This window comes from Pan paniscus, chromosome 21 (assembly GCF_029289425.2).
Source record: "Pan paniscus chromosome 21, NHGRI_mPanPan1-v2.0_pri, whole genome shotgun sequence".
In the NCBI taxonomy this organism is placed as follows: Eukaryota; Metazoa; Chordata; class Mammalia; order Primates; family Hominidae; genus Pan; species Pan paniscus.
In genome coordinates, this window is record NC_073270.2 from 54,836,429 (window position 1) to 54,863,211 (window position 26,783).

At 44.2% G+C, this 26,783-nt stretch overlaps 2 protein-coding genes across 10 annotated transcripts in view; one reads left to right on the top strand and one right to left on the bottom strand.

The window, feature by feature from the left end:
• The window catches only part of CSE1L (chromosome segregation 1 like), a 50,497-nt gene extending 47,100 nt beyond the window's left edge, over positions 1-3,397 (top strand). Inside the window, exons 23-25 of the mRNA XM_003809266.6 lie at positions 945-1,091; positions 1,544-1,775; positions 3,158-3,397. Coding sequence (XP_003809314.1) covers positions 945-1,091; positions 1,544-1,775; positions 3,158-3,247 — 469 coding nt within the window. The 3' untranslated portion in view covers positions 3,248-3,397. The remainder of the gene's footprint in view (positions 1-944; positions 1,092-1,543; positions 1,776-3,157) is intronic.
• Positions 3,398-19,755: 16,358 nt separating this feature from the next.
• Positions 19,756-26,783, bottom strand: part of STAU1 (staufen double-stranded RNA binding protein 1) — a 73,877-nt gene continuing 66,849 nt past the window's right edge. For all 9 annotated transcript variants that reach the window (XM_034947785.3, XM_034947786.2, XM_055104859.2 and 6 more), the window contains 6 exons: positions 26,394-26,540; positions 24,748-24,823; positions 24,192-24,511; positions 23,539-23,661; positions 22,196-22,281; positions 19,756-21,307 (listed from right to left, as the gene is read on the bottom strand). In XM_034947785.3, coding sequence (XP_034803676.1) covers positions 21,292-21,307; positions 22,196-22,281; positions 23,539-23,661; positions 24,192-24,511; positions 24,748-24,823; positions 26,394-26,540 — 768 coding nt within the window. In that variant the 3' untranslated portion in view covers positions 19,756-21,291. The remainder of the gene's footprint in view (positions 21,308-22,195; positions 22,282-23,538; positions 23,662-24,191; positions 24,512-24,747; positions 24,824-26,393; positions 26,541-26,783) is intronic.

Consider the following 26,783-nt stretch of genomic DNA (forward strand, 5'->3'; position numbering starts at 1 on the left):
CAGTAGGGGATTTTGAGGAAATCTCATGCACTGCTAGTGGGAGCCTGAATTAGCATGATCTTTCTAGAGAGCAAAACGTATGCACTTTTTATCCAGAGCATTAGAATTGCCATACCCTTTGAGCCATATTTCCACTTCAAAGAATTGATTCTATTAACGCATAAACTGAGGATTTTGCATCATTTAGAATTACGGAAAACTTCACTTCTAGCATGTTTGCAACAACATAGAATGATTGGCCGAATTATTTTAAATAGCCATTAGCATTTATGTACCTGCAGGTATGTAAGCAAAGACAGTTGGGAAGCTTATAACCCAAAAATGTTAAAACTAGTTGTTTCTGGGTGGTGGGATGATTCCTTTTTTCCCTCCTTGCTCCTCTCTTTTTTTTTTTGAGACTGGCCAGGTGTAATTTTTAAAGAAAAAAGCAGAGAGGGCCAGGAATGGTGGCTCACGCCTGTAATCCCAGCACTTTGGGAGGCTGAGGCAGGTGGATCACCTGAGGTCAGGAGTTCGAGATCAGCGTGGCCAACATAATGAAACCCCATCTCTACTAAAAATACAAAAAATTTGCCGGGCGTGGTGGGCACCTGTAATCCCACCTACTCAGGGGGCTGAGGCAGGCAAATTGCTTGAACCCAGGAGGTGGAGGTTGTAGTGAGCTGAGATCACACCGTTCCACTCCAGCCTGGGCAACAAGAGTTAAACTCCGTCTCAAAAAAAAAAAGAAAAGAAAAAGATTATGGCATTTGGCTACAGGGTAGAGGTGTGATGGGGTTTTTTTATGTTTTGACTTTCAGTCTCTTCAGATGATCAAAAACAGCAGTCTTGTTATTTAGTAATTTATCATATTCATAAGAAGTAACTGTAAATAACATCTAAGCATTTTACTATTTCATTATAGTGATAATCTAATATTAAGTTGATTTATTTTGCTTTAATAGAATGTTTGGAATGGTTTTGGAAAAAATTATTATTCCTGAAATTCAGAAGGTATCTGGAAATGTAGAGAAAAAGATCTGTGCGGTTGGCATAACCAAATTACTAACAGAATGTCCCCCAATGATGGACACTGAGTATACCAAACTGTGGTAAGTACTTCACTTTAATATTTTTGTAAGTTACAGCTTCCTTCCCATATGACTGCAAAATTAACAAAGCTTATTCTCTTGGGGGCCAAGAGAATTTTGGTCTGATCTCAGCTTCTCCACAAGCAACCATCAGATCCAAGACATGATTTCTGGATCCTTCTGGGCTTAGAATGATCTTGTTTCCTGCTTCTTTTTCAGGGGGATTCATGGACCCCTTTAAGAGTCTGATCTAGGTGATATCTAAGACAATTTTATGACAGAAGCCCAACTAAACTGACTTATCTTTAAGGGGAAGAACTGAATAAGCCAAGAAAAGAACCATCTTAATTTCAAAGGTCCCCTTTTATTCTTGAGACTATGAGTCTGTAATTTTGTGTCTCTGAGCAATTGCTGCTTTTAAGTCTTCCGAGTATTTTCTTGACCTTTTTATCTCTTGCTTTCTTCCAATCCAGGACTCCATTATTACAGTCTTTGATTGGTCTTTTTGAGTTACCCGAAGATGATACCATTCCTGATGAGGAACATTTTATTGACATAGAAGATACACCAGGATATCAGACTGCCTTCTCACAGTTGGCATTTGCTGGGAAAAAAGAGCATGATCCTGTAGGTCAAATGGTGAATAACCCCAAAATTCACCTGGCACAGTCACTTCACAAGTTGTCTACCGCCTGTCCAGGAAGGGTAAGTGTGTTGTCAAAGAACTCTGTGATAAATGGAGACTTTAATGGGAGGGCAAAAGGATAGTAGTAGTTCTGGTGTCTGTTTTCATTGGTGGGCGTAATAAAACTAAATCTCATTGAGTTACAGCAAGCTTATTTTCTTTAATTAAAAACACTGAGCCCTTTTTTTCTTGTATTATGTACTACAAATATATTTTAAGTGAATGGATTTAGGAGTGAGAACAAAGGAGGAAAAATCCCTTCAATAGAAATGTAATAATGGCTGTATAGTTGCATTTTGTCAGCACTTTATAATAAGAGTTTATTTCCCAGATCGAAGTAATCCATCTATTAAAATGTGGTAGCATTTTTTTTTTTAATTTTTATTTATTTTTTTAGACAGGGTCTCACTCTTATCCAGGCTGGAATGCAGTAGTACGATTATGGCTCACTGCAGCCTCAACCTCCCAGGTTCAAGTGATCCTACTGCCTCTCAGCCTTCCAAGTAGCTAGGACCCACTATACCCAGCTAATTTTTTATTTTTTTGTGGAGACAGGGTCTCCCTATGTTGTCCAGGTTGGTCTCAACCTCCTGGGCTCAAGCCATCCTCCTCCCTCAGCCTCCCAAAGTGCTGGGATTACAAGTGTGAGCCTGGACACAGTTATTTTTTTTTAATTGCAGCATACTCAGAAATTAATAGATCATGGCATAAACCTAATAATGACTGTATAGTTGCATTTTGTCAGCACTTATTATAGAGTTCTTACATGTTACCTGATAAAATATATATTTTTCAAGCCAGACACAGTGGTTTATGCCTGTAGTTCTAGTGCTTTGGGAGGCCAGGGCTGCAGTGAGCTATTACAGTGCCACTGCAATCCAGCCTGGGCAACAGAGCGAGGTCCCGTTTCTTAAAAAACATGTATGTGTGTGGCGTGTGTATATATATGTATATATATTTTTTCATTGTATTATTACGGAGACTTTCAAACATATATAGAAAGAGCATAATGAAGCCTGCATGTGCCCAGCTTCAATAATTACCAATATCTTGCCAGTTTTGTTTCATTTGTTTCTCCTTTTATTCTCTGTATTGAGCAAGTCTTAGACATCATACGTTTCACGCGTAAGTACCTTATTCTACATCATTAACCAGTAAGGACTTTTTAATTAACCACAATACCACTATCACACCTAATAATAGTAATTCCTTATGGATCTTTTCTTTAGACCTATTTTTGAAGGCATAAAAGCAGTTGAGTTTCTGGAGAATTTTTGGATGGTGATTAATGACTTGACTGGCTGCTCTTCCCAGAGCTGTGGCAGCTCTCCCGTAGAAGATGGGGTTTGTATTGGCGCACCAAGATCTCCAACAGCCAGTGTGTGTTTCCCATCTCTTGTAGGTTCCATCAATGGTGAGCACCAGCCTGAATGCAGAAGCGCTCCAGTATCTCCAAGGGTACCTTCAGGCAGCCAGTGTGACACTGCTTTAAACTGCATTTTTCTAATGGGCTAAACCCAGATGGTTTCCTAGGAAATCACAGGCTTCTGAGCACAGCTGCATTAAAACAAAGGAAGTTTTACTTTTGAACTTGTCACGAATTCCATCTTGTAAAGGATATTAAATGTTGCTTTAACCTGAACCTTGAGCAAATTAGTTGGTTTGTGTGATCATACAATTATGTGGGTGGCTTCTAGTTTGCAACTTCAAGGGACAAGTATTAATAGTTCAGTGTATGGCGTTGGTTTGTGTTGAGCGTTTGCACGGTTTGGATAATCTTAAATTTTGACGGACACTGTGGAGACTTTCTGTTACTAAATCCTTTTGTTTTGAAGCTGTTGCTATTTGTATTTCTCTTGTCCTTTATATTTTTTGTCTGTTTATTTACGCTTTTATTGGAAATGTGAATAAGTAAAGAATTACTTGTGTTACTTGCCAAGCAGTGCACATTTCATAGTTTCAAATCTGTAATCAGCAATAAAAATCCTAAAATATGTACCTAAGAACATCTTAAGGACAGGTTTTCAGTGCTCTCTCATGCTTTTATAAAAATGAAGAATTTCTTTAAATTTCTTCCTTTTCCTTTCCTGGAATCTGTAAAATCCTAATTTCTAAATCATGTAAACTCAGATTATTTAGTCTTTTTTTTTATATGGGGGAAGGGGATATTAATATAGATTTGGGGCTTATTTACTAGAATTTTCTATAGCAGTTCCTAGGTGGCAGTGTGAGTTTTGGGTAGGTGGCTCCTCTGGGAGAAATGCTCTGCCTCGCTTAATGGGAAGGTGGTCGAGAGTACTTGAGACTGTGGATGTTTTGATCTCTTCCATCTCTGCTCTTCCCTGGAGAGTGGAGGTTACTTGGAACTTTTCAAACCCTGACACCTTAGAACCGTGAAGTCCAGTGGTGGATCCGGCCGGATGCCTGGTGAGCTTGGTTGCACTGGCTCCCTCCCTTGGCCTGGCCCATGGAATTGTACAGCATTCGTTTCTGAGGAATGAAGAATCAGAATATCTAAATTTTGTGAGGCACAGTTTATGCTGGAATTGTTCATTGTCCATTCAGTGTAGTTAAACTGGAACTTTTGTCTTCCCAGCTCAAGTGATTTGTCGCAGGAGTTATCGATATCCCTTTTTTTTTTTTCTTTTTTACCCCCAAGATAAGAGTCTTGTTCTGTTGACCAGGCTGGAGTGCAGTGGCACAATCTCAGTTCACTGCAACCTCCACCTCCTGGGTTTGAGCAATTCTCCTGCCTCAGCCTCTCGAGTAGCTGGGATTACAAGCGTCCGCCACCACGCCCAGCTAATTTTTGTATTTTTATTAGAGATGGGGTTTCACCATATTTGTCAGGCTGGTCTCAAACTCCTGACCTCATGATCTGCCCGCCTCGGCCTCCCAAAGTGCTGGGATTACACGCGTGAGCCACTGTGCCTGGTGATAACTTTTTTAATCTTAGGCACTTGACTCGAATGGTTTTTCTTATTTTGAATTTTTTTTTTTTTTTTTTTTTTTTGAGACGGAGTCTCACTCTTGCCTAGGCTGGAGTGCAGTGGCACAATCTCAGCTGACTGCAACCTCCGCCTCCCAGGTTCAAGCGATTCTCCTGCCTCAGCCTCCTGAGTAGCTGGGATACAGGCACGCATCACCACGCCTGGCTAATTTTTGTATTTTTAGCAGAGACAGGGTTTCACCATGTTGGCCAGGCTGGTTTCAAACTCCTGACCTTGTGATCCACCTGCCTCGGCTTCCCAAAGTGCTGGGATTAGAGGCTTGAGCCACTGTGCCCAGCCACTTGTTTCTGTAATGTTGCATGAGAAATTTCAAGTTATCTTAAGTCTACCTGTACCATCTAGTCATTTAAGGGCTTTTTGTTGTTGTTGTTGTTGGTTTTGACACAGTAATGGGAATACTACATTTTACATTATTACTTTGGCTTAAGTGGTCGTTGGTAGAAAGATACTGAAATATTACTGAAGCCATTTTTAAGCCACAATTTATTTGGAAAGTCTGGGACAACAGGGAATTGCTAGTGATGGTTTCTGTATGTTTTTCACTCACATGAGCTCCTTAAGTATTTATTTGGCTTTGCTCTTCCTGAAGCTGCTTGTGAACAGTCAGTCAGATACCGTTCTGGAGGCTGCTTGATTCAACATCTTAAACTCAGATCGAGTTCGAAACGTTTTCCTTCTTCAGTTCAAAAGGCTGAGTAGTAGATGGTGTGCCTTTTAAAATAGTTACTAAACAGCAAGACTAGTACATTTACTTACTTTAGCACAGTTCATTAATTATCAAATAATTTTTTTTAATGCCTTCTATTGAAGTTGCTTAATCAATCGTCCAAGACAGTTTTTATATCTGGCTTTAAAGATTTTAGGACATGGTGGACAGAAACTGCTGGAGTGGTTTTTTTCTTTTTTCTTCACAAGCCTTACTGACTGTAGCTCAGTGGTGATGCACACTGTGGGTATGAAGATCAGGGTTTGAGTTACAGCACTGCTACTGACTATGACCTTGAGCAAATGAGTTGACCTCTATGCCTTTTTTTTCTCTTCTGAAAAATGAGCATATTATTTACCTTCAATGTGGTTGTTAAGAATAAAATGAGATGATGCATGTAGAGTACTCAAGCAGAGAACCTGTGCAGAGTAAGCACGCATCAGGAAAAGCTGCTGGGGGAGCAGAGGGCTTGGGTGGGAGGAAGAGTTTGTTACTGAGCACACTTACCAATGTGCTGCATACCTGGAAGGCGGGAAGGCTTTGTGGAGAAGAGTCCTGGCATGGGCGGCCCCACCTGTACCCCAGGGTGTTTTTACAGAAGGGAAGTATTGCCAGGTTTCTCATCAGAGCTTCCTGCTAGGTGCATTCATTCTCCATGGTATTCAATCATGTCTTTTAACAAGCTGATTTTTAAATAATTGAGTTTTTAAATTATTTTTATGTATTTATTTTTTTGAGACGGAGTCTTGCTCAGCCCAGGCTAAAGTGCAGAGGCGTGATCTCGGCTCACTGCAACCTCCGCCTCCTGGTTTCAAGTGATTCCCCAGCCTCAGCCTCCCGAGTAGCTGGAATTACAGGCACGTGCCACAACGCCCAGCTAACTTTTGTATTTTTAGTAGAGACAGGGTTTCACCATGTTTTGTCAGGCTGGTCTCAAACTCCTGACCTCAAGTGATCCGCCTGCCTCGGCCTCCCAAAGTGCTGGGAGTACAGGTGTGAGCCACCACATCTGGCCACCGACTTTTTATTTTAAATGTATTTTCTTTGTGGCAAACTTGGAAAATAAAGAAAAAATATTTAAAAACTAAAAATAATTCATATTCCTACCTACATTAAGCATTTTGGTTCATTTGAGATCATTCTGTATATAGTTTTGTAATTTTTTTAAACCATATTTACTTGGTAAACATTCAGTGGATATATGTGATTTATCATTAGGATATATCATTACCAGATTATGTAATTGTAGTCATTGCTGGATGTCTTGGAGGTTTTCTGATTTTGTAGACAACTCTTGAGATGAACATCTTTATGCATCAATTTTTAGTTCCTGAAGGTGGAATTAGAGCCAATTTTCTTGTGCAAAGTTCATGTCAGTTTCTTTAACACACCTTTACCTACACTGGGCATTATTTGGTTGCCATTTTGATAAGTAAAAATGGTACTTTTCCTTACTTCTGAGGCATAATCAGATTGGCATTTAATCAAACTATTACATACATGTGGTAGAATTCATTTTTTTTTTAATTTAACTTTGTTGTTGTTGAGAGGGAGTCTTGCTCTGCCGCCCAGGCTGGAGTACAGTGGTGCGATCTCAGCTCACTGCAACCTCTGCCTCCTGGTTTCAAGCAATTCTCCTGCCTCAGCCTCCTGAGTAGCTGGGATTACAGGCACCTTCCACCATGCTTGGCTAATTTTTGTATTTTTAGTAGAGACAGGGTTTCACCATGTTGGCCACGTTGGTATAGTGGTGAGCATAGCTGCTTTCCAATTTACTTTATTTATTTATTTATTTATTTATTTGAGACGGAGTCTAACTCTCCCACCCAGGCTGTAGTGCATTGTCACGATCTCAGCTCACTGCAACCTCCATCTCCCAGGTTCAAGCAATTCTCCTGTCTCAGCCTCCCAAGTAGCTGGGACTACAGGTGCACACCACCACGCCGAGCTAATTTTTTGTATTTTTTAGTAGAGACGGGGGTTTCACCATGTTGGCCAGGCTGGTCTCGAACTCCTGGCCTCAAGTGAACTGCCTACCTGGGTCTCACAAAGTGCTGGGATTACTGGCTTGAGCTACCACACATGGCCTCAACTCTTCATTATTAAATTGGTTTTGTGTTAGGTGATTTTGCCCAGCTGTAGGTGAATGTAAGCGTTCTGAGCATGTTTGAAGTAGGCTAGACTGAGCTAGGATGGTGGGTCGGTTAAGTGTATTAAAATGCATTTTAACTTATGATATTTTCAGTTTATGGTGAGTTTATCAGGATGTGACCCCATCGTAAGTTGAGCATCTGTAATAGCATTTTGTTTTTTAAAAATATTTAATCATCTTTGTCAATGTCTCTTGAATCCTCAGCGTTGACAACGAAGATGTGTCCCTACCCTCTGCCTCTCAGGCTTGCTAATTGCTGGGTTCTGCTTTCACTTTCACATTGTTGAAGGAGATATTTCCAGTTGTTTTCTGTGCATTATCTGTAGTTCCCTTTTAAAAGGTGAAGCTGATAAACACTTGTTATGACAGTGTGAACTGGGCTTAATGCTGTGTCAAGCAGTGTGCAAAGATTACATTTCCCTCTCCCCATGTCTTGACTTCTGCATCCCTCAAGAGAGAATGAATGTTCGTAAGGTTAAGGTCAAATGGAATGGAGTCTGCTCCTCATATTTCATCAGTTGCTCAAAGGTACTCCCCATTTTAGCTTGTGTTGTGTTTGGATCCTGACTTTCTCATGGTGGTTTTTCTGGACTTTTATTAGCTTTCTTTTTCATCCTGGGTATTACATGGCGTGCCTTCCACTCTGCCCCTGGATGTTCTTTTTACAGCCCTGGCTCTTGTGGGCCACAACAGTTCTTGAGGTAGGCTGCTAGGGCTCCCCATTGGAGCCTCTCCATTCCAGTGTTCCAGGGGGCAGATGAGCTCCTATCCCCACTGGCCTGTCTTGCTGGTGTTCAGGGCCCTGGCTTCCACTTTGCGAGGTCACCTTTCAGGATTCATGTGTATCCACTTTGCTGTGTCAGAAACTCCCTACTGCTGACCTCCCTCTCCTCTTTGCTGTCATTAATGGATTCTCATTGTGGGAGATAAACGTGTGCTCAGCCTAGAATACCACATGATTTTTGTTTTCTTGATTCATTGCTTTTGCCTGTTAGCCTTGTTGTTCTAAAGTAGTTCATTTTTCTAGTGTACTTTTTCTTTCCCCTCAATGACCCCCACCCCAAAACTGTGCCTAAATACTATTCATGCAGTCTTTGAGAATCAAACAGGTTCACGCTGTTATTCCTGAGTACAGAAACTTACCGAATCACACAGCTGGATAAAGCCGGGATTGAAATCCTGGCAGTCTGGCTTCCAGAGCCTTTTGGCTTAGCCACTTATGCCATGGTTTGGCAAAAGTTAGAAACAGCTAATCAGCTAATAAGGGCATGATCACAAGGCATTTTGCTAATAAGTTTTTAAAATATACACTATGGGTGTTGTTTTTTGGTTGTGACAATTCTTGGGTCCCTATTCATAGGAGCATCCCCCGCACCAATCCCTAGGCACAATCCTGTATCCAGCCTGCTGGACATGACCGTTTATTCCATTTCATAAACCCTAAGCATTTGCTCTGCAAACCTCCTCCTGCTTGGTCCTTGCTCTTACTCCTTGTCTGAGAAACATGGTGGCTGAGCTTTGTGACTGCAAGGCAGGGCTCATCCTTAGGGTCTACCCTGAGGTATTCTTAGTAGGACTGCTCTTTGATAGGGCAAAGGAGTTTCATGGACCCTTTGAAAATAATTTAGAGGCATTTTCCTTTGGTTTCTCTGAATGAGCTAAGAACCCCTGATAATAAGGAACTGCTGTGGGCTGATGGTCAGTTCCTCCAGCCCCTCCATTCTAGGAAGGTGTCTGGTAAAGCAGCTCACTGTGTGGTTGGGGAAGGGAGACAAACTATGAAGTTGTGCCGATTTCTGGGTTTTTTCCCTTACACATGGGATGGTGTGAGATAAAAATCTGGCAACATAGACGCAGTGTTCATGTCAAGAAAGAGCCACAATAGGTAAGTCCCAGGACTGTTTTCTCAGACCTCATGGAAAAGGAGACCTCTTGGAGAAGTGAGAAGCAAAACGAGAACAGGTTTATTCACCTTGGACTGGAAAGATAACGCCTTGTAAGCAGTTAGAGGCAACGCTTTTGGATCCAGAGGGGAAAAGGATCGCTGCTCCCAGCAACCTGTGCTTCTGCAGCAAATAGCAGAGAAGACAGATCCCGAGTCCCTCTTAAGTGGGTCCAGCAGGGCACGGGGAGGAGAAGCCTGGCACTCGCCAGGTCCTCCCCATCCAAGACAGAGGAAGGCTTGGTGTCCTGGAAAGGCCAGGCAACCCCTGCCACAGGTTTGATGTCCAGGTGGAGGCAGCCCCACACAAAGAGCCTCCTCTGCCATGTTTATCGATCTCTCTCAGGCAGGAACCAGGGAAGACGTCTCTAAAGTGGTGCCTGCACAGCATCCTGGCCAGTCAGGAGGAAGCAGCAACCTAAGCCAATTGCCACAGGTTGGCCCTTCCAAACCCCAGCCATGTGAACACCTGGCCCTCCCCACTGTGCTTAGGAACTGAGTGCTTAGGAAACTAAAGGATGGATTTGGCCACGGGATGGGCCAGAGGTGCTCCAGAGCCAGCTGAGGCACATCAGGCCAAAGTCACCCTGCACTTCCCCTGAGGCAGCGGTTCCCACCAGGATTCACAAGATTTGGAGTGCTGTCAGAGGAACCGCAGTCATTTATGGCTGTATATTTTGTACTAGAAAAAAGTCACTAGGAATTCATGGGTGATATTGCTTAGGACAGTGGTTCTTAAAGTACCGTCAACATCACTTAGCACCTAAGTGCTTAGTAGAAACTACTTCATCAAAAACTCTGGGAATGAGACCCAGCAACCTTTTAACAACCCATCCAGGTGATGGGATGCATGTTCAATTTGGTGAGCCATGACTTAGGATAAAGCTAAGTAAAAGTGAGTAAGACATAGACGGTAGCAAAAATTGTGAAGATCAGGTTTGAGAACAGTGGTCTAAAGCTTCATGACCACAAAAATTAGAAGGGACCACATTTTAAAGATGTGAAATTAACAGCTTTACTTTTGTGCAAGAGGTGGCAGAAAAAAGATCAGCCGTGGTAATTAGGGCCCATGGGGCTGAGCATCATCACCCCGGGGGCTATGGGCCTCACTGGGCCAAAAATAGTGTGGCCCCTGGGCTGCAGAAGTTCTGAGCATTTCCAGTTTTCTTAGCTGAAGTTTGATTCAGCCTTCAACGGTGTTTACATTGTACTTGTTCATAAATCCAAGGAACCAGGAAAGAAACTTACTAAGACTCAGAATTTTCAGGCACACATGACAAAGTTGCCAGCACATTTTCAGCCACCCACCAGGTGCACATACACTCTGCGTACAGAACAGACACCAGTCAGAGGTTTGCACAGCAAAAGGGCCAAGTGACTTCCAAACTACAGAGAATCTCAGGCCATCTGCCTTGGGAGGTTTTTTGGCAGCCATAACAAATAGACTGAAAAAGGCAACTACTACAAAGAACAGAGTCTGAAGAAGTGACACACAGGATGCTGACAGACCCTTAGTAGAGATCCTTATTCCAAAGGGGCATCAGCTGCCTGCTAATCCATCCAGGGTCAGGAGGAGATTCCTAGTGAGGCCGCTACTGCAGTCTAAGGAGTGGGAACAACCACTAGCCAGACTGGAGCAGCCCAGCTCTGAAGAGGAGGGGCTGTCACCTGATCCTGCCTGTGCCCCATCAAGCTCTGGAGACCAAGCAAAATCAAAGCTCCAGGCACACCTCAAAGCTCGCTTGACAACTGAAGGAGCCATTGTATGTGCACTGTAGGTAAGGTCGTGGTAGAGCTGCCTGGGAAAGGGTGGAAGACACACTAAGATCTATGATTGGATACAGGGCTTGTGGGCAACTTCCAAATTTTTCATAATCTACTTTTAAATTAAAAAACCATCTTAGGCCAGGCATGGTGACCCATGCCTCCCAGCACTCTGGGAGCCAAAAGTGGGAGGATTGCTTGACCTCAAGTTTGAGACCAGCTTGGGTACACAGTGAGACCACATCTCTACAAAAAAAATTTTTGTAATTAGCTGGGCATAATGGCACATACCTGTAGTCCCAGCTATTCAGTAGGCTGAGGCAGGAAGATCAGCCTGAGCCTGGGAAGTCAAGGCTGCAGTCAGCCATGATCACACTGGTCTGAGCCTGGGTGACAGGGGGACCCTGTCTCCAAAAAACCCCAAACAAAAAATAATTTTAAAAATTACTGGCTGGGCATGGTGGCTCACACCTATAATCCCGCACTTTGGGAGGCCAAGGCAGGTGGGTTACCTGAGGCCAGGAGTTCGAGACCAGTCTAGCCAACATGGTGAAACCCTGTCGCTACTAAAAATACAAAATGAGCCTGGTGTGAGGGCACGCACCTGTAATCACAGCTACTCGGGAGGATGAGGCAAGAGAATCACTTGAACCTGGGAGGCAGAGGTTGTAGTGAGCTGAGATTGTGCCATTGCACTCCAGCCTGGGGGACAAGACTGAAACTCGGTCTCAAATAGCAAAACAAAATTGCTACTATACATAGACTGCTTTACTGTTGTCATTGCAGACCTGATGTTTGTAGGTTTCAGTGAATGTAAAAGAATGTGTGGATTAACGGTTTTGTTGTTGTTTTTGAGACAGTTTCGCTCTTGTCACCCAGGCTGGAGTGCCATGGTGCAGTCTCGGTTCACTGCAACCTCAGCCTCCCCAGTAGCTGGGATTACAGGTGCCCACCACCACGCCCGGCTAATTTTTAGTAGAGACGGGGTTCCATCATGTTGGCCAGGCTGGTGGTCTTGAACTCCTGACTGCAGCTGAGCCACTTTACTCGGCCAGATGAATGCATTTTTTAAATACTAAACTTAGGTTAGAAGCACATAATAAAGCTGTACACATCTCCTACAGTTTTCGCTAACGAAAATTGGGATGCCATTTAAATTACAAAGAAGTCTGAGGAGAATGTCCTACAGACTAGTTTCACATGCACATGCTGTCCTTACATGCTTTGTATACAGACATTAAACACATCAGTACAGTACACAAAGTAACAAGTTCCACGAACTCAGCACCACAGGAAAGGTTTACAAAAAATCCAAGAAGATGGCTATGCTGCCCGTTAACAAACTCCCACCTCCTATCTTTGAGTTAGCCATTGCTTCTTAAAACAATGTATCTCTTTAAAAGCCCTATTTAAGAACATTGGCCAACTCCTCCACTCTTCCCTCTGCTAATCCTGCTCTGATTAAGTGCTTGACAAATCCAGTATTTATTGATTTGGAATTTCAAGTAAGTTTTGTTTTTAAGAGCACACAGACATTTAAGCCCTTAAACCAGAAGTAGTGATAAATACTGCTGCTTTTTATTGAGGCTGAGTCTCCAGCACCTAGGCTACAGTTGCAGTAGTGTGATCTCAGCTCACTGCAGCCTTGACCTCGGGCTCAAGTGATTCTTCCACATCAGCCTCCCAAGTAGCTAGGACTACAAGCCCATGGTACCACCATGGTGCCATGCCGGGCTAGTTTTCTGTTTTTTTTTTGTTTTGTAGAGATGGGGGTCTCTATGTTGCTCAGGCTGGTTTCAAACTCCCGGGCTCAAGCAGTCCACTCACCGTGGCTTCCCAAAAGGCTGGGAATACAGGGATGAGCCACCGTGCCCAGCCAGTGGATGCTTCTGACATGTTATGTGCAAACAAAGCCAGACCTCTCGGGCCTCGGGTTTGCTTCCTGGGATGATCCTATTCTACTGAACTCACACTGATCCCTATAAAGCAAGCAGCAACATCACGCTTTTGGGAAAGGCCAATATCTTTTCCTGTCGATCATACCAATCCCAGGCGCCCTCCTAACAGGAGGGATCCAGACTATGGTGTCCATCACTGAGCATTCACCCAGCAAAGCCACTTGAAACAGCTCAGTGAACTAGATTCAGAAGTGATACTTGTTTGTAAGACCTATCCACATTACTCTGGCTTAAGAAGGCCTGAAAACCCAGAAAAACACCCAGCTATGGGTGAAAATACTTACAGGTGAATGTTTTAGTCTAGGATTAGCATTAAGATACTTTAGGAAAAAAATAATGGGGAGGATGAGACAAGAACAACAAACTCAAGACAGCTATGAGGAAATAACCATTACCCGTTAAGTTTTCCCTTTAATGACCATGAGGACAAAGTCATGACAATGCAGTCACCACCCACTTTTTGAAAAAAAAAAAACAATGCCAATGTGGGAACCGACTGAGTCCCAAGCTTATCTACTGTAGGATCCAAGAGAGAGACAATCTCAGTGTTGGAGAATGCACTGAGAACATAGAGGAGAAGGCTACAAAGAACACTGAGTATACAAATGCATACAGATAGATGTGTATAGATATATATACACATAGATTTCCTGTCCGCTACAGAGGTCTAGAAACAATAACACCCCAGTAGCAGTAAGCCCTCAGACCATTCAGATCTTGGTTTCTAAATGCTGTCTTCTAGTAGAGGGAACCAGGGCTCCTTAGGAAAATGGCTGAATCAGGCCAGGTGTGGTGGGTCACGCCTGTAATCTCAGCACTTTGGGGGGCTGAGGCGGGTGGATCATGAGGTGAGAAGTTCAAGACCAGCCTGGCCAATATGGTGAAACCCCATCTCTACTAAACATAAATACAAAAATTAGCCAGATGTGGTGTGCACACCTGTAGTCCCAGCTACTTGGGAGGCTGAGGCAGGAGAATCGCTTGAACCCACGAGGCGGAGGTTGCAGTGAGCTGAGATGGTGCCACTGCACTCCAGCCTGGGTGACAGAGTGAGACTCCATCTCAGAAAAAAAAAAAAAAAGCTGAATCAGGACTAGGGGAAGTAAAAGAACAAGATGAACCCCAAATATCTCAATGTGTCAAGTTAGTCTTCAAAAAATGATGGGGACAAATGACAGTTTTTGTGGACATACAAAAGCCCATCCTAAAATTTGTAAGGAATCCTAAGGGACCCTGAATAACCAAAAACAATCTTGAAAACTTAGCTGAAGGACTCATAGGTTAAGATTTCAAAATTTACTACAGTAATCAAATCAGTGTGGTACCAGCACAACAACAGACATATAGGAGGCTGGTTGCGGTGGTTCACGCCTGTAATCCCAGCACTTTGGAGGCTGAGGTGGGAGGATCACTTGAGCCCAGGAGTTCAAGACCAGCCTGAGCAACTTGGTAAAACCTTGTCTCTACAAAAAAAAAAAAGAAAAAATTAGCCAGGCATGGTGACATGGTGACACATGACATGGTGACACACGCCTATAGTCCCAGCTACCTGGTAGGCTGTGAGCCAAGACTGCACCACTGCACTCCAGTCTGGGCAACAGAGTAAGACCCTGTCTCAAAAAAAAAAAAAAAATATACACACACACACACACACACACACACCAAAGGAAGAGAATCCAGAAGTCCTTCCATGTAATTTTTGACAAGGGTGCCAAGACCATTCAATGGGGGAGGGACAGTCTTTTCACAAATACTGTTGGGAAAACAGTGTGCACTTGCCAAGGAATGAAGCTGGACCCTTACCTAACACCATACACAAAATTAGCTTAAAATGGATGAAAGACCTAAATCTAAGACTAAAACTAAAACATGAGGCAAATCCGCAAATCTTCATGAGTTGGACTTAGCAATGTTTTCTTAAGTATGACACCAGAAACAGGCAACAAAAAGTAATAGACAAACTAGACTTCATCAAAATTAAAACTTTTGCATCAAAAGCTTTTCTGCAAAAAGCTTTTGCAGAATGAAAAAACAACTCACAGAATGGGAAGAAAAAAACTGCAAGTCACATCTGTTAAGGGATTAATATCCGGAATACACACAATACTCCTAAAATTCAACAACAAGCAACATGATTCAAACAAAATGGGCAAGACTTGGACAGACATTTATCCAAAGAAGAAAGACAAATGGCCAATAAATACGAAAAGATGTTCAACATCGTTAGGGAAATGCAAACCAAAACCCCCATGAGATATCACCTCATATCCACTAGGACAGCTACTATTTAACGAAACAATAAACACTGGCGACAATGTGGAGAAACTGGAACCATCATGCACTGTTGGAAAGTGATGGCTGCAGTGGGAAACTGGCAGTTCCTCAATATGTTAAAAATAATAGGTCAGACGCAGTGGCTCACGCCTGTAATCCCAACACTTTGGGAGGCCAAGGCGGGCAGATCACTTGAGGTCGGGAGTTCAAGACCAGCCTGGCCAACATGGTAAAACCCCGTCTCTACTAAAAATACAAAAATTAGCCAGGTGTAGTGGTGGGCCCCCGTAATCCCAGGTACTCGGGAGGCTGAGGCAGGAGAATCACTTGACCCTGGGAGGCAGAGGTTGCAGTGAACTGAGATCGTGCCACTGACTCCAGCCTGGGCAGCAAAGGGAGACTCCATCTCAAAAAAAAAAAAAAAATTATATGCAGCAATTCCACTTCTGGGTACATACCCCAAAGAGTTGAAAGCAGGGTCTCAAAGATTTTGTATACCAATATTCACATGTGGAAGCAACCCAAGTGCTTTTTTTTTTTTTTTTTTTTTTTTTTTTAGACTGAGTCTCACTCTATTGCCCAAGCTGGAGTGCAGTGGCACAGTCTCAGCTCACTGCAACCTCCACCTCCTGGGTTCAAGTGATTCTCCTGCCTCAGCCTCCCGAGTAGCTGGGACTACAGGTGCGCGCCACCACACCCAGCTAATTTGCATATTTTTAGTAGCTACGGGGTTTCACTATGTTGACCAGGCTGGTCTTGAACTCCTGATCTCAGGGAATCCACCTGCCTCGGCCTCCCAAAGTGCTGAGATTACAGGTGTCAGTCACTGTGTCCAACCCCAAGTACCTACTGACAATGTATTGATAAGCAAAATGTGGAATATATACACACAATGGAGTATTACTCAGCCTTAACAAAGGAGGGAAATTGACATATTACAACACGGATAAACCTTAAGGACATTAGGCTATGTAAGATAAACCAGCCACAGAAGGGCAGATACTGTCCATTTATAGGAGGTTCCTAGAGTGAAAATCATAGACAAGTGGTGGTTTCCAGGGGCTGGAGGGAGCATGCGAGGGGAGTTAGTGTTTCATGGGAACAGTTTAAGTTTTACAAAATGAAAAGTTATGGAGTTGGATTGTGGTGGCTACACATTATGAATAAACTGTACACTTAAAAGTAGTTAGCAGTCTGGGCAACATAGCAAGACCTCGACTGTACAAAAAAAAATTAGCTGGGCATGGATGTGCACACCTGTAGTCTCAGCTATTCGGGAGGCTGAGGTAGGAGGAAAGCCCAGGAGATCAAGGTTGCAGTGAGCCAGGATCACACTGCTGCACTCCAGCCTGGATGACAGATTGGGATGCTGTTTAAAAAAAAAAAAAAAAAAAGTGGTTAATAGGATGGTAAATTTTCTATGTGTCTTACCACAATTTTTTACAATTTTAAGATGGAAACATGCCAAAAGGACACAAGAGTCACCTTGACAGGTCTTCTGATGTCCAAATTTGAAGTAATTTGAACATCAAATAAATGGTTGCAATGGATTGCGACCCAGACTAGGAGTCCATTAGCTGACATACTGCATCAATGGGGAGGGAAGGCGCCTCCATGCAGGGGCAGGGTGTCGGCAGAAGGAACATTGGACATGGAGGCTCATGGATGGGCAGTGGTGGTGGATTCACATGGAAGTTGTAAGTGAAGGACAAGGATGGAGGGTAGAGGTCTGAAGAGGAACAGGCTGGTCATGTGCTTTGAGGATGCCTCCCCACAAAATACTCCTTGATTACCAAGAGACATAGTGTGACCTGACTGACAGTGGAGCAATCTGCCTGGGTCACCAAGGTTAACAAACTGTATGCCCCTGGAGCGACATACAGAGAAGAGCGCAGCATTTCTGTGGCTTTCCTGCCACAAAAGTGCTGCCTAGGTCTGGTCACCATCATCCAGACCCAGGCTGAGGGTGTACTACAGAGAGGTCTGCGGGCTTCACCCCACTAGGACGTGAAACACAGATGCCGAGACGACTGATGCAGACAGCAGGAGAAAACTAAAGGCAAGACACACCTCTTGACAGGGACCCTGGACCAGGAAAGGACAAGACACTGTTGGGACAGCTGGCGAGATCTGCATGGGGTCCATGGACTGGATGCAGCGTTCACTCCCTGACTTGGGGGAATATCTAAATTTTGAAGAGAGAGGGAGACCAGGGGAGACAATGTACACATAATTGCAGTAAAATGTACCTTTTATCTGTGAAATTATTTTAAAATAAAAATTTAAAAGTTAAAGAACTAGGTGCAGTGACTCACACCTGCAATCCCAGCACTTTGGGACGCTGAGATGACAGGATCACTTGAACGCAGTTGGACTGGCCTGGGCAATGTAGTGAGACCCTCTCTCTTAAAAAAAAAAAAAATTCATTAGCCAGGAATGGTGTCATGTGCCTGTAGTCCCAGCTACTCAGGAAACTAGGTGGGAGAATCACCTGAGCCCAGTCCAGGCTGCAGTGAGCTGTGATCATGCCACTACACTCCAGTGTGGGTGACAGAGCAGGACACTGTCTTTAAAAAAAAATAGTAGTAAAGAAAGGCTATATACTGCTGGGTGCAGTGGCTCACACCTGTAATCCCAACACTCTGGGAAGTCAAGGCAGGAGGATCGCTTGAGGCCACTGCAACCCTGCCTGGGTAACAGAGCAAGATACTGTCTCAAAAAGGAAAAAAAAAGCTATATTGTAATGTCTTACTATGCAAAGCTACTCATGAAAAACTTAAGCCAGGCGCAGTGGCTCACACCTGTAATCCCAGCACTTTCGGAGGCCGAGGTGGCCAGATCACTTGAGGTCAGTTCCAGACCAGCCTGGCCAACATGGTGAAATCCCATCTCTACTAAAAATACAAAAATTGGCCAAGCGCAGTGGCACGTGCCTATGATCCCAGCTACTCAGGAGGGAGGCTGAGACAAGAGAATTGCCTGAACCCGGGAAGAGGAGGTTGCAGTGATTCCAGATTGCACCACTGCACTCCAGCCTGGGCGACAGAGCCAGACTCCATCTCAAAAAAATAAAAAGAAGAAAAACTTACTACTGTTTTTGAACTATAATTATTGTAATATTTTTAACACTTAATGCTTACTTAATTTGAGTGTATTACCAAAGTTACCCCAGGGCACCCCTTCTTCAATGAAGTACCCAGAATGTTTTTTTTTTTTTTTTTTTTTTTTTGAGATGGAGTCTTGCTCTGTCGCCCAGGCTGGAGTGCAGTGGCGCTATCTCTGCTCACGGCAAGCTCCGCCTCCCAGGTTCACACCATTCTCCTGCCTCAGCCTCCCGAGTAGCTGGGACTACAGGCACCCGCCACCATGCCCGGCTAATTTTTTTGTATTTTTAGTAGAGGTGGGGTTTCACTGTGTTAGCCAGGATGGTCTCGATCTCCTGACCTCATGATCCACCTGCCTCGGCCCCCCAAAGTGCTGGGATTACAGGTGTGAGCCACTGCGCCCGGCCCAGAATGAATTTTTATAAATAGTCGAAGACACAAAAGATCACACTGGTCGGCTTCCAGTGTCGCCGCCAGCAAGTACGCTCCCTGCGAAAGCGCATCAAGTCAGGGCCCCAGGCTCAGCTTCTCTAAGAACCTTCAGTCTGGGGGAGGGTTGTGATGTGAGTCACAGGTCCATGAATTCTTTTTTTGTTGTTTTTAAAGACATAAAGACACTTTTTCTCCTTTCACTGCTTTTCTCCTCAAAATGTTGCATTTCCTTCTGCCCTTAGTGTTTTCCATAACCTTCTGATCACTTTCAGTTATTCCGGCAGTACAATCATAGGCTGGCTTTACAGTGAAGCCTTTATAATCTTCTTCCACTTCTTCTAAAATTAAAAAATGAAAACCAACTAGCCCAACCCTCAACCAGGCTGGAACGCATGTCCTCCTCAGTGCTCAGTTATGGTGAGAGATGAGGATGCCCTGGGAAGTGTCCGGCAGTCTCCTCTCAGCTCCTTGGGGTCATTTCTTTGGGTAGCAATGTCAGGTCTGGACGGGGCACAAGTCCCTACATCCAGGTACCCAACATGCCTCTGAGGCAGCAACGCTTCCCAGAGGGGCTGGCCCTGGTCCCCCCACGACGAGCTTCCATCCCCTTACTCACATCTTCCCTTATTTTAGTTACTGCTCAACAGGACCAAACACTTCATTAGTAGCTGTTTATTGATCAATGGTTTGATATAAAGTTATTTCAGATCTTCAGATTTTTGCCCAGATGGAATCACAAGCATTACAAAGTTTTTTCTTAAAAATAAAAAAAGGATAGGGGCAAGTTGGGAGGGGACCAACCTAGCAGTAGTGGCATTTGAGAATAAATTAACAAAAAAATTTAGTATTACCATTTATTGATGACAAACACTTAAGTTTTACTTACATTCCATGGGGAGAAAAATTCCAGCGTAAACAATGAATGGAAGCAGTACTTAACTCGCAGGGCTACCAGGCTTTCCATACGGACCACACGCAGAGCCTCAGTGCACACACTTCTGTGTACAGTAACACAACATCAAAAGCAACACAGCTGTATAGAGAAACGTAGGTCATTCTTTTCAGCCCTAATGGAGATGTAATTAACAGTATCGAGCACTCTGGAAAATCAGTCTGCAGGTTTATATGGACTACATGGAGATCATATCCTGTAGTGTAGTGAAAGCTAAGTCCTCAAGAGCCATATGTATAGATACACAATGTTTTTTAATAATCTTTAAAACAGAGATCAAAGTTCATTTAAGTCCTGTTTGCATTAACAAAAATAAAAATGAAATAAAAATGGAACCAAATGATCATCTAAAGTTTAAAATTCCTAAATTGTCCAATTTATACAACTGTGGGAGACTTATTCAAGGTTTTTGAAAGTCCAGGACTGTTTCAGCTGAACCAGAGGGCACACAATTTGCATCACTGAAACTGTCCTGGGTTAGTCAATGAAATAAAAATGTCTAACCACATACACATGGATATGATCTTTGTCGGTTAGATTATTGATAAAGTCAGTCTCAGACAAGTTTCCAAACTGTGCTATATAACTAGATACAATTGAGAAATTCTCAAATGAAAATTTTATATAGTGTCATATCAATCAACAGAAAATAATGAAACTAAGAATACAGATCACTGTTGGAAGAGAAAGCAGTGGTGATGGTGTGGGTACTGCAGGAGGTGGTGGGGCCATAGCACACTAGAAAAGTTGGGTCACGCTGAGTAGGAAGCATTTGATTTTCTCTGGTGCTTTTAGCTCTGGGGCCGGTCAAAGGCCTCTCTCTGGCATGGCTGTCCAGGGTTTGTCCCAATGTGTCTGAGTGAGCCAGCTTGAGAAGGGGTCGTGCCGTTTCTTCTTTCACACGGGGAAAAAAAGACCAAACACGGAGGTGCCCAGGGTGTGGATCTGCTGGTGTCCCGGGAGAACCAGCTGGCTGGGCAGCCCTTCTTCCCCACAGGCAGCTGCTATTGCGTAGGGACCGCCAGGTCACCAAGTGGCCATCACAACAAACCCCAGCACAGTCCAGCCCGGCCACAGCCACCTCCTCGTGTTTCTGTTGTCTTCCCTGCTGCTGCCCACATCCTTTACCCACCGTGTCTCTCGGCCCACTGGAGGTATCAGAAATTCCAAATTTTCAAAGCAGTTTCAGTATTTTCAGTATATATGTTGGGATTTTATAATGGTTCATGGCCAGAAAAGGTTCAGCACCTCCCACACCTTTAAGGAAGAAAAATGAAAATGACACTAGTTTTGAAATGTAAGAGAATTAAAGTACTGTTAAAAATGAAAAGAAATTGGCAAACATCAGGAAGTACAATACTAAAAGCCCCAGTTTATGATAACAAAAGTTTTCCCAGGGTATGCCAATAAGTAAAATAAGCAAGGAGGGTGTGTGTACTTATCTCTGTGGGGGGGAAGGAAGAAAATGAGGGAAGAAATATATGTCTATATTTGTATAAAGAAACATACAGGAAAGATACAGGAGAAACTAGTAAAAATGTGATCTATGGGGGAGGCGGTGGGGAGAATAGAAGGGATGGGATGGGGGCTGTCCGAGGGGAAGATTGTACCTTGTAAAATAATGCAGAGTTCTGACCATGTGAAGGTATGACCAACTCAAAAAGGTTTTTTTGTTTTTTGTTGGGACGGAGTCTTGCTCTGTCGCCCAGGCTGGAGTGCAGTGGCGCTATGTCGGCTCACTGCAACCTCCGCCTCCCAGGTTTTAAGCAGTTCTCTGCCTCGGCCTCCCAAGTAGCTGAGATTACAGGTGCCTGCCACCACACCTGGCTAATTTTTGTATTTTTAGTAGAGACAGGGTTTCATCATCTTGGCCAGGCTGGTCTTGAACACCTGACACCTCATGATCCACCCGCCTTGGCCACCCAAAGTGCTGGGATTACAGGTGTGAGCCACTGTTCCCAGCCTCAAAATGTCTTTTAAAAGTAGAGCTTTCTGCCCAGAGAATCTGGAAAACTTTCAGGCAAAAGGGCCAGAAAGTAACTCAGGCAAATATTTCCCCGCTGAGTCAGCAGATAGTGTAAACTCAACACAAACGAGGGGCAGCCTCCCCATCATCAGCGCCTTCCCCTTCATCAGTGCACTCACACAGACATTGGTCCGTTTCCTGTTCTTGGCATCTCTGTACTTTGTTGGTCCAACTCAGACAGCAACTTTAAGATGTTCAGCGCAGCCTAGTGGGGATGGAAAGAAGGGTAAAGCCACAGCCACCGCTTGGGACCACAGCATAATACACTGGTCAGGCAGGCAAGAGAGTTCCTGCTGCCCAGCAAACAGGTGGCAACTTCTTCAACTCTGGTACTACTAAATAAAACTTTGAATTTTTAATTTAAAATACAAATTAAAAAATACTCAGTTACCTCACTGAATCATAACCTCTGAAAATGTTATATTTTTCCTTCTAGTATTTTTAACCATGTGGTAACCAGACTGTATAAATGTTATATCCTGATTTCTAACAAAAATCTATCATGTATTTTTCTTTCTATAGAGACAGGGTCTCACTAAGTTGCCCAGGCTGGTCTCAAACTCCTAGGCTCAAGCGATCCTTCCACCTTGGCCTCCCAAAGTGCTGGAATTACAGGTGTGAGCCTCCACACCCGGCCTATCATGTATTTTTCTTCTTATTATGTTATCTTCGGAGACACTGTTTTGTTTTGAAACGCAGTCTCACCCAGCTGCCCAGGCTGGAGTGCAGTAGTGCAATCTTGGCTCACTGCAACCTCCACCTCCTGGGTTCAAGCGATTCTCCTGCCTTGGCCTCCCAAGTAGCTGGGATTACAGGCACCCACCACCACACCTGGCTAATTTTTTTTTGTATTTTTAGTAGAGATGGGGTTTCACCAGGTTGGCCAGGCTGGTCTTGAACTCCTGAGCTCAGGTGATCCGCCTGCCTCAGCCTCGCGCAGTGCTGGGATTACAGTGTGAGCCACCACACCCCACCCAGAGACATAATCATGCATGCATGATATCCCATCAAGTGAATACACCACAGTTTACTTAGATTTGTTGATCTGATCAATTCCTTTTCTCAGTTTTCTTATAACAATAATTTCATCTGAACAGAAGACCAAAGCAAGTGGTTTTTACAGCTGCCAGAACGTGGACCTGCAATTCCTTGTTCTGGTGAGAGATGAAGTGAGTGCAGTCTCTGGGTGAGCTGCAGGATCCCAGTTGCCCCTCCAGGCCAGCAGGGAAAAGGAAGGGAAAGGTGGGCTAAAGCTGATGAGTTCTGATCAAGAGTGAGAAATCGATCCAATCAGCTATGACAAAAAGTCTTCAAAAATATGAACACTATCAAACGATTCATTGCTCTCAAGGTCTATGGGACAATCTTTCTCCCATCTTCCTCAGGCTAGTAACAAGCTGAACCAAGGCAGGCTCCACATAAACACACAACACCCCAATCCCTCACCCAAGGTGTGACGTACCATATCATGGCAGGACTCCACATCCTTGCCGATACCATGGCTGATCAGAGGTGGCTGAGAGGAGCAATTGATAAGAGATACAAATTCGTTCTTGTTGTTTTTGGGGAAGTCTTTGTATTCAACCTAAGGGGGAAAAGAGAGCTGAGGCTAGGTAGGGAACAGCAAGTATGAGTGGGCTGGAGGGCTGCAGCTCCGGGCCCCACAAGCAAGATCACCAGAGCTCTTTTCTCCAACTCAGCCCCACTGTGGCCATACTAACACCTGCCCTGTCAGCCCAGAACCTTCCAGGAACCTAGGTGTCTGCTCAGAAGCCCAAGACTGGGAGAAGCCATATCCTTTCCTACCAGACAGAAAGTGTCAGCACGATGAGTCTGTTCTTTGAAATCCAAATTTACAACCACTGCTAGTGGTTAGAAGCTTTTAGGGTTGGCTTGCATTTTGAAATCTTACTACCAAAGGATAAAGATATTTCTCTTACCACATATGCTTACAATACTTCTATACCTCCTACTCTTCCATCACTGCTCCCCAGCCCATCCCTGGACAGAACTTGATTTAAGAAAAAAGTACAAAGTTCAAAGTTCATTTTCTGAGAGAAGCCAAAAGATGACTGTCCTGAGGCACAGCCATCACAGCTCAGGCCAGACAGTTACCTGGAATCCCTGGACTCTGGAAAGATAGTCCAGTTGCTCAGAGGGTCTCGTGAGAGGTCCATGGGGTACGTGGCCTGAAGAGATGTTATTCTTTAAAATGGTCTCGGCTGTGGGCGAGGTGCCCCCATACAACAACTCTCGGGCTATCATGGCAGTTACCGTGGCCTTGGCAGGATTCGGAGCTGCCCTGGTAAAATCTTTGGTGTGATGTCCTTGACTAACTCCTACAGCCTGGGCGACCTCAGGCACCATGGGAAGAATTCCAGCAGGCAGCTGCTGATGACTTAGATAAGGCATCCTGAACTCATCCTCTTTATTACCTGGGAGGGACACACACGGTAAACACGAATCCACATCCACAGCCTGGAAAAACGCGATGACACCATCAAACCCCACGCTGGCCCTCCCCTTGGCACGCATGGCAGCGCAGGGAATCAGGGAATGATAAAGACACTTTGCATGCGGGACCTCACTGGCGGGGCTCCTGCTGTTATTCAGGACCCATGCAAATCCCAGAATCACGTTCAGAGGAAGACGATATTAAGATCACACTTACTAGTCCCATTTTCATCCCCAGAGCCAGGTTCAAAAAAGGTTACTTTTCTTCCATCCCCTGGTTTCTTTATGGGTGTCTTAAAAAAGAAGAAAAAAAAAAGGCCATGAGCATAAATCAGATCACTGAAAAATTAGCTCCTGCTGTCTAAATCTACACAAAGTCCAGTCAGCAATAACTGTGGCAATCGGCAGAAAAACCCTGCCCCACCTGACCACTGGCACCCTGACAGACACCTGGGCAGAGCCTGCCTCCTTCTCCTAATGCACCCTCCTGCCCACACCCCTGCCCACAAAGAGCATCTAACAAAGTGCACTAACCTGTGAATGCTGAGCTGCACTCTGCACCCACAGGAAGACGGGAAGCATTTAACCAGAAAGAGCAGAGATGCTAGACGGTAGAGCCCACCAAGGTGGGGAAAGAAGCTTTCAGACTGAAGCTAAACAAATAAATCAAGAATATTTCCTGGAGCTGATATCCAATTAAAAAATAAGGTGACATTCCAAAATTAACACCCTTATGGGGAAAATGTTATTACCTAAGAATTTTGTCTAACACAACATCACCTTTCTAAGAAGTAACAAAGGACACTCTGAATGTCCTACAAGATTCTGAAATGAAAAACCCTAAAGCCAAGTCTAAGATCTATACTGGTGGTATCTGGGGTCCCAGTCAGCTATTAACTGGCCATGACTGATGCTGTTTCTGTCAATATGACTGGCAGACATGAATGAATCAGGCCTGATTTCAAGTTTATCTCACCAGCACCATTCAGTGATGGGAAAGAAGAAGGTCAGCCATGGCTTTTGCTGAGGTCCTGCTTACCACTTCTGGCAGACACGAATTTTTCTTTTTACGTTCCTTTTTTGTTGTTGTTGAGACAGGGTCTGTCGCCCAGGCTGAGTGCAGTGGCATGATCACAACTCACTGCAGCCTTGACCTTCCAAGGCTCAATCCTCCCATCTCAGCCTTGTAGCTCGGGCTACAGGCACAAGCCACCATACCTGGCTGATATTTTAATTTTTTGTAGAGACAGGGTTTCATCATGTTGCTCAGACTGGTCTTGAACTCCTGGATTCAAGGCCTCAGCCTCCCAAATTACAAGTTTGAGCCACCACACCTGGCCGTGAATTTTTCAACAGGGGATTATTTTCATCTGATGTTTAACTCACATAGGAAAAAAGAAATCCCAAACCTAAACTTTGGATTTGGCCTGTCTCTACTGTCACACTGTCTTATTTTGCCAGAAAAATCAAAGCCTATTCCACAATTAACGAAAGCCTAACAGTTATAAATCTTTCACACAGGCTTCTTTTCTAGAGTGCAAATCACACTTAGTAATTTCAGTCCTAATTACCCTTCATCCTCATCCTACAAATAGAGAGGAGCAAGCTGCCCTCCACAAAGCGTCCCCAGACCACAAAGATACTGACACAATCAACGATCTAACCCAGAGCCACCTGGGGCCAGTGGACATGCGAGGCCCCTCTGAGCACATTATGGTCCAAATGGATGAGACACTCCTCAGCAGGACTCCTTGAACTGTCAGGCGGATAAAGCCTTGCCTTGAAGCCTGCCCCTGGAGGTGCCCCAGTTCCCTAGGGTGAGGCGAGAGACCATCTTGCAATCAGAGAGCCCACAGCACTCACCTTCTCCTCTGACTTGAGTGCGGGTTTGGTGGGCTGTGCCTGCGGGACTTTGAAACCAAGGATCTCCAGCATGTTCTCGGCTGCATTGCGCTTGGCCACCTTCTTGTTGGTGCCCGTTCCTTCTGCAGTGTGGTTTCCAACCTTCACCTGCACAAAGAAGTCAAAACACAGACCAGTGCTTAAACCTTCAGAATAACAACCAGGCAGGAATTGGTGTGTCAGCAAAATAACCAACTATGGTCAGAAGCAAGATAACAGCAGTGCCCCGAACCTGGCCTCCTTGTCTGTGAGAGCTAATTATTAAATAGTCAGGAGTTTGGGAAGCTGGCTGTTAAACACAGCCAGTATTAAACATTTAATTATATAAGCTGATAATTATTTTAACAGAGG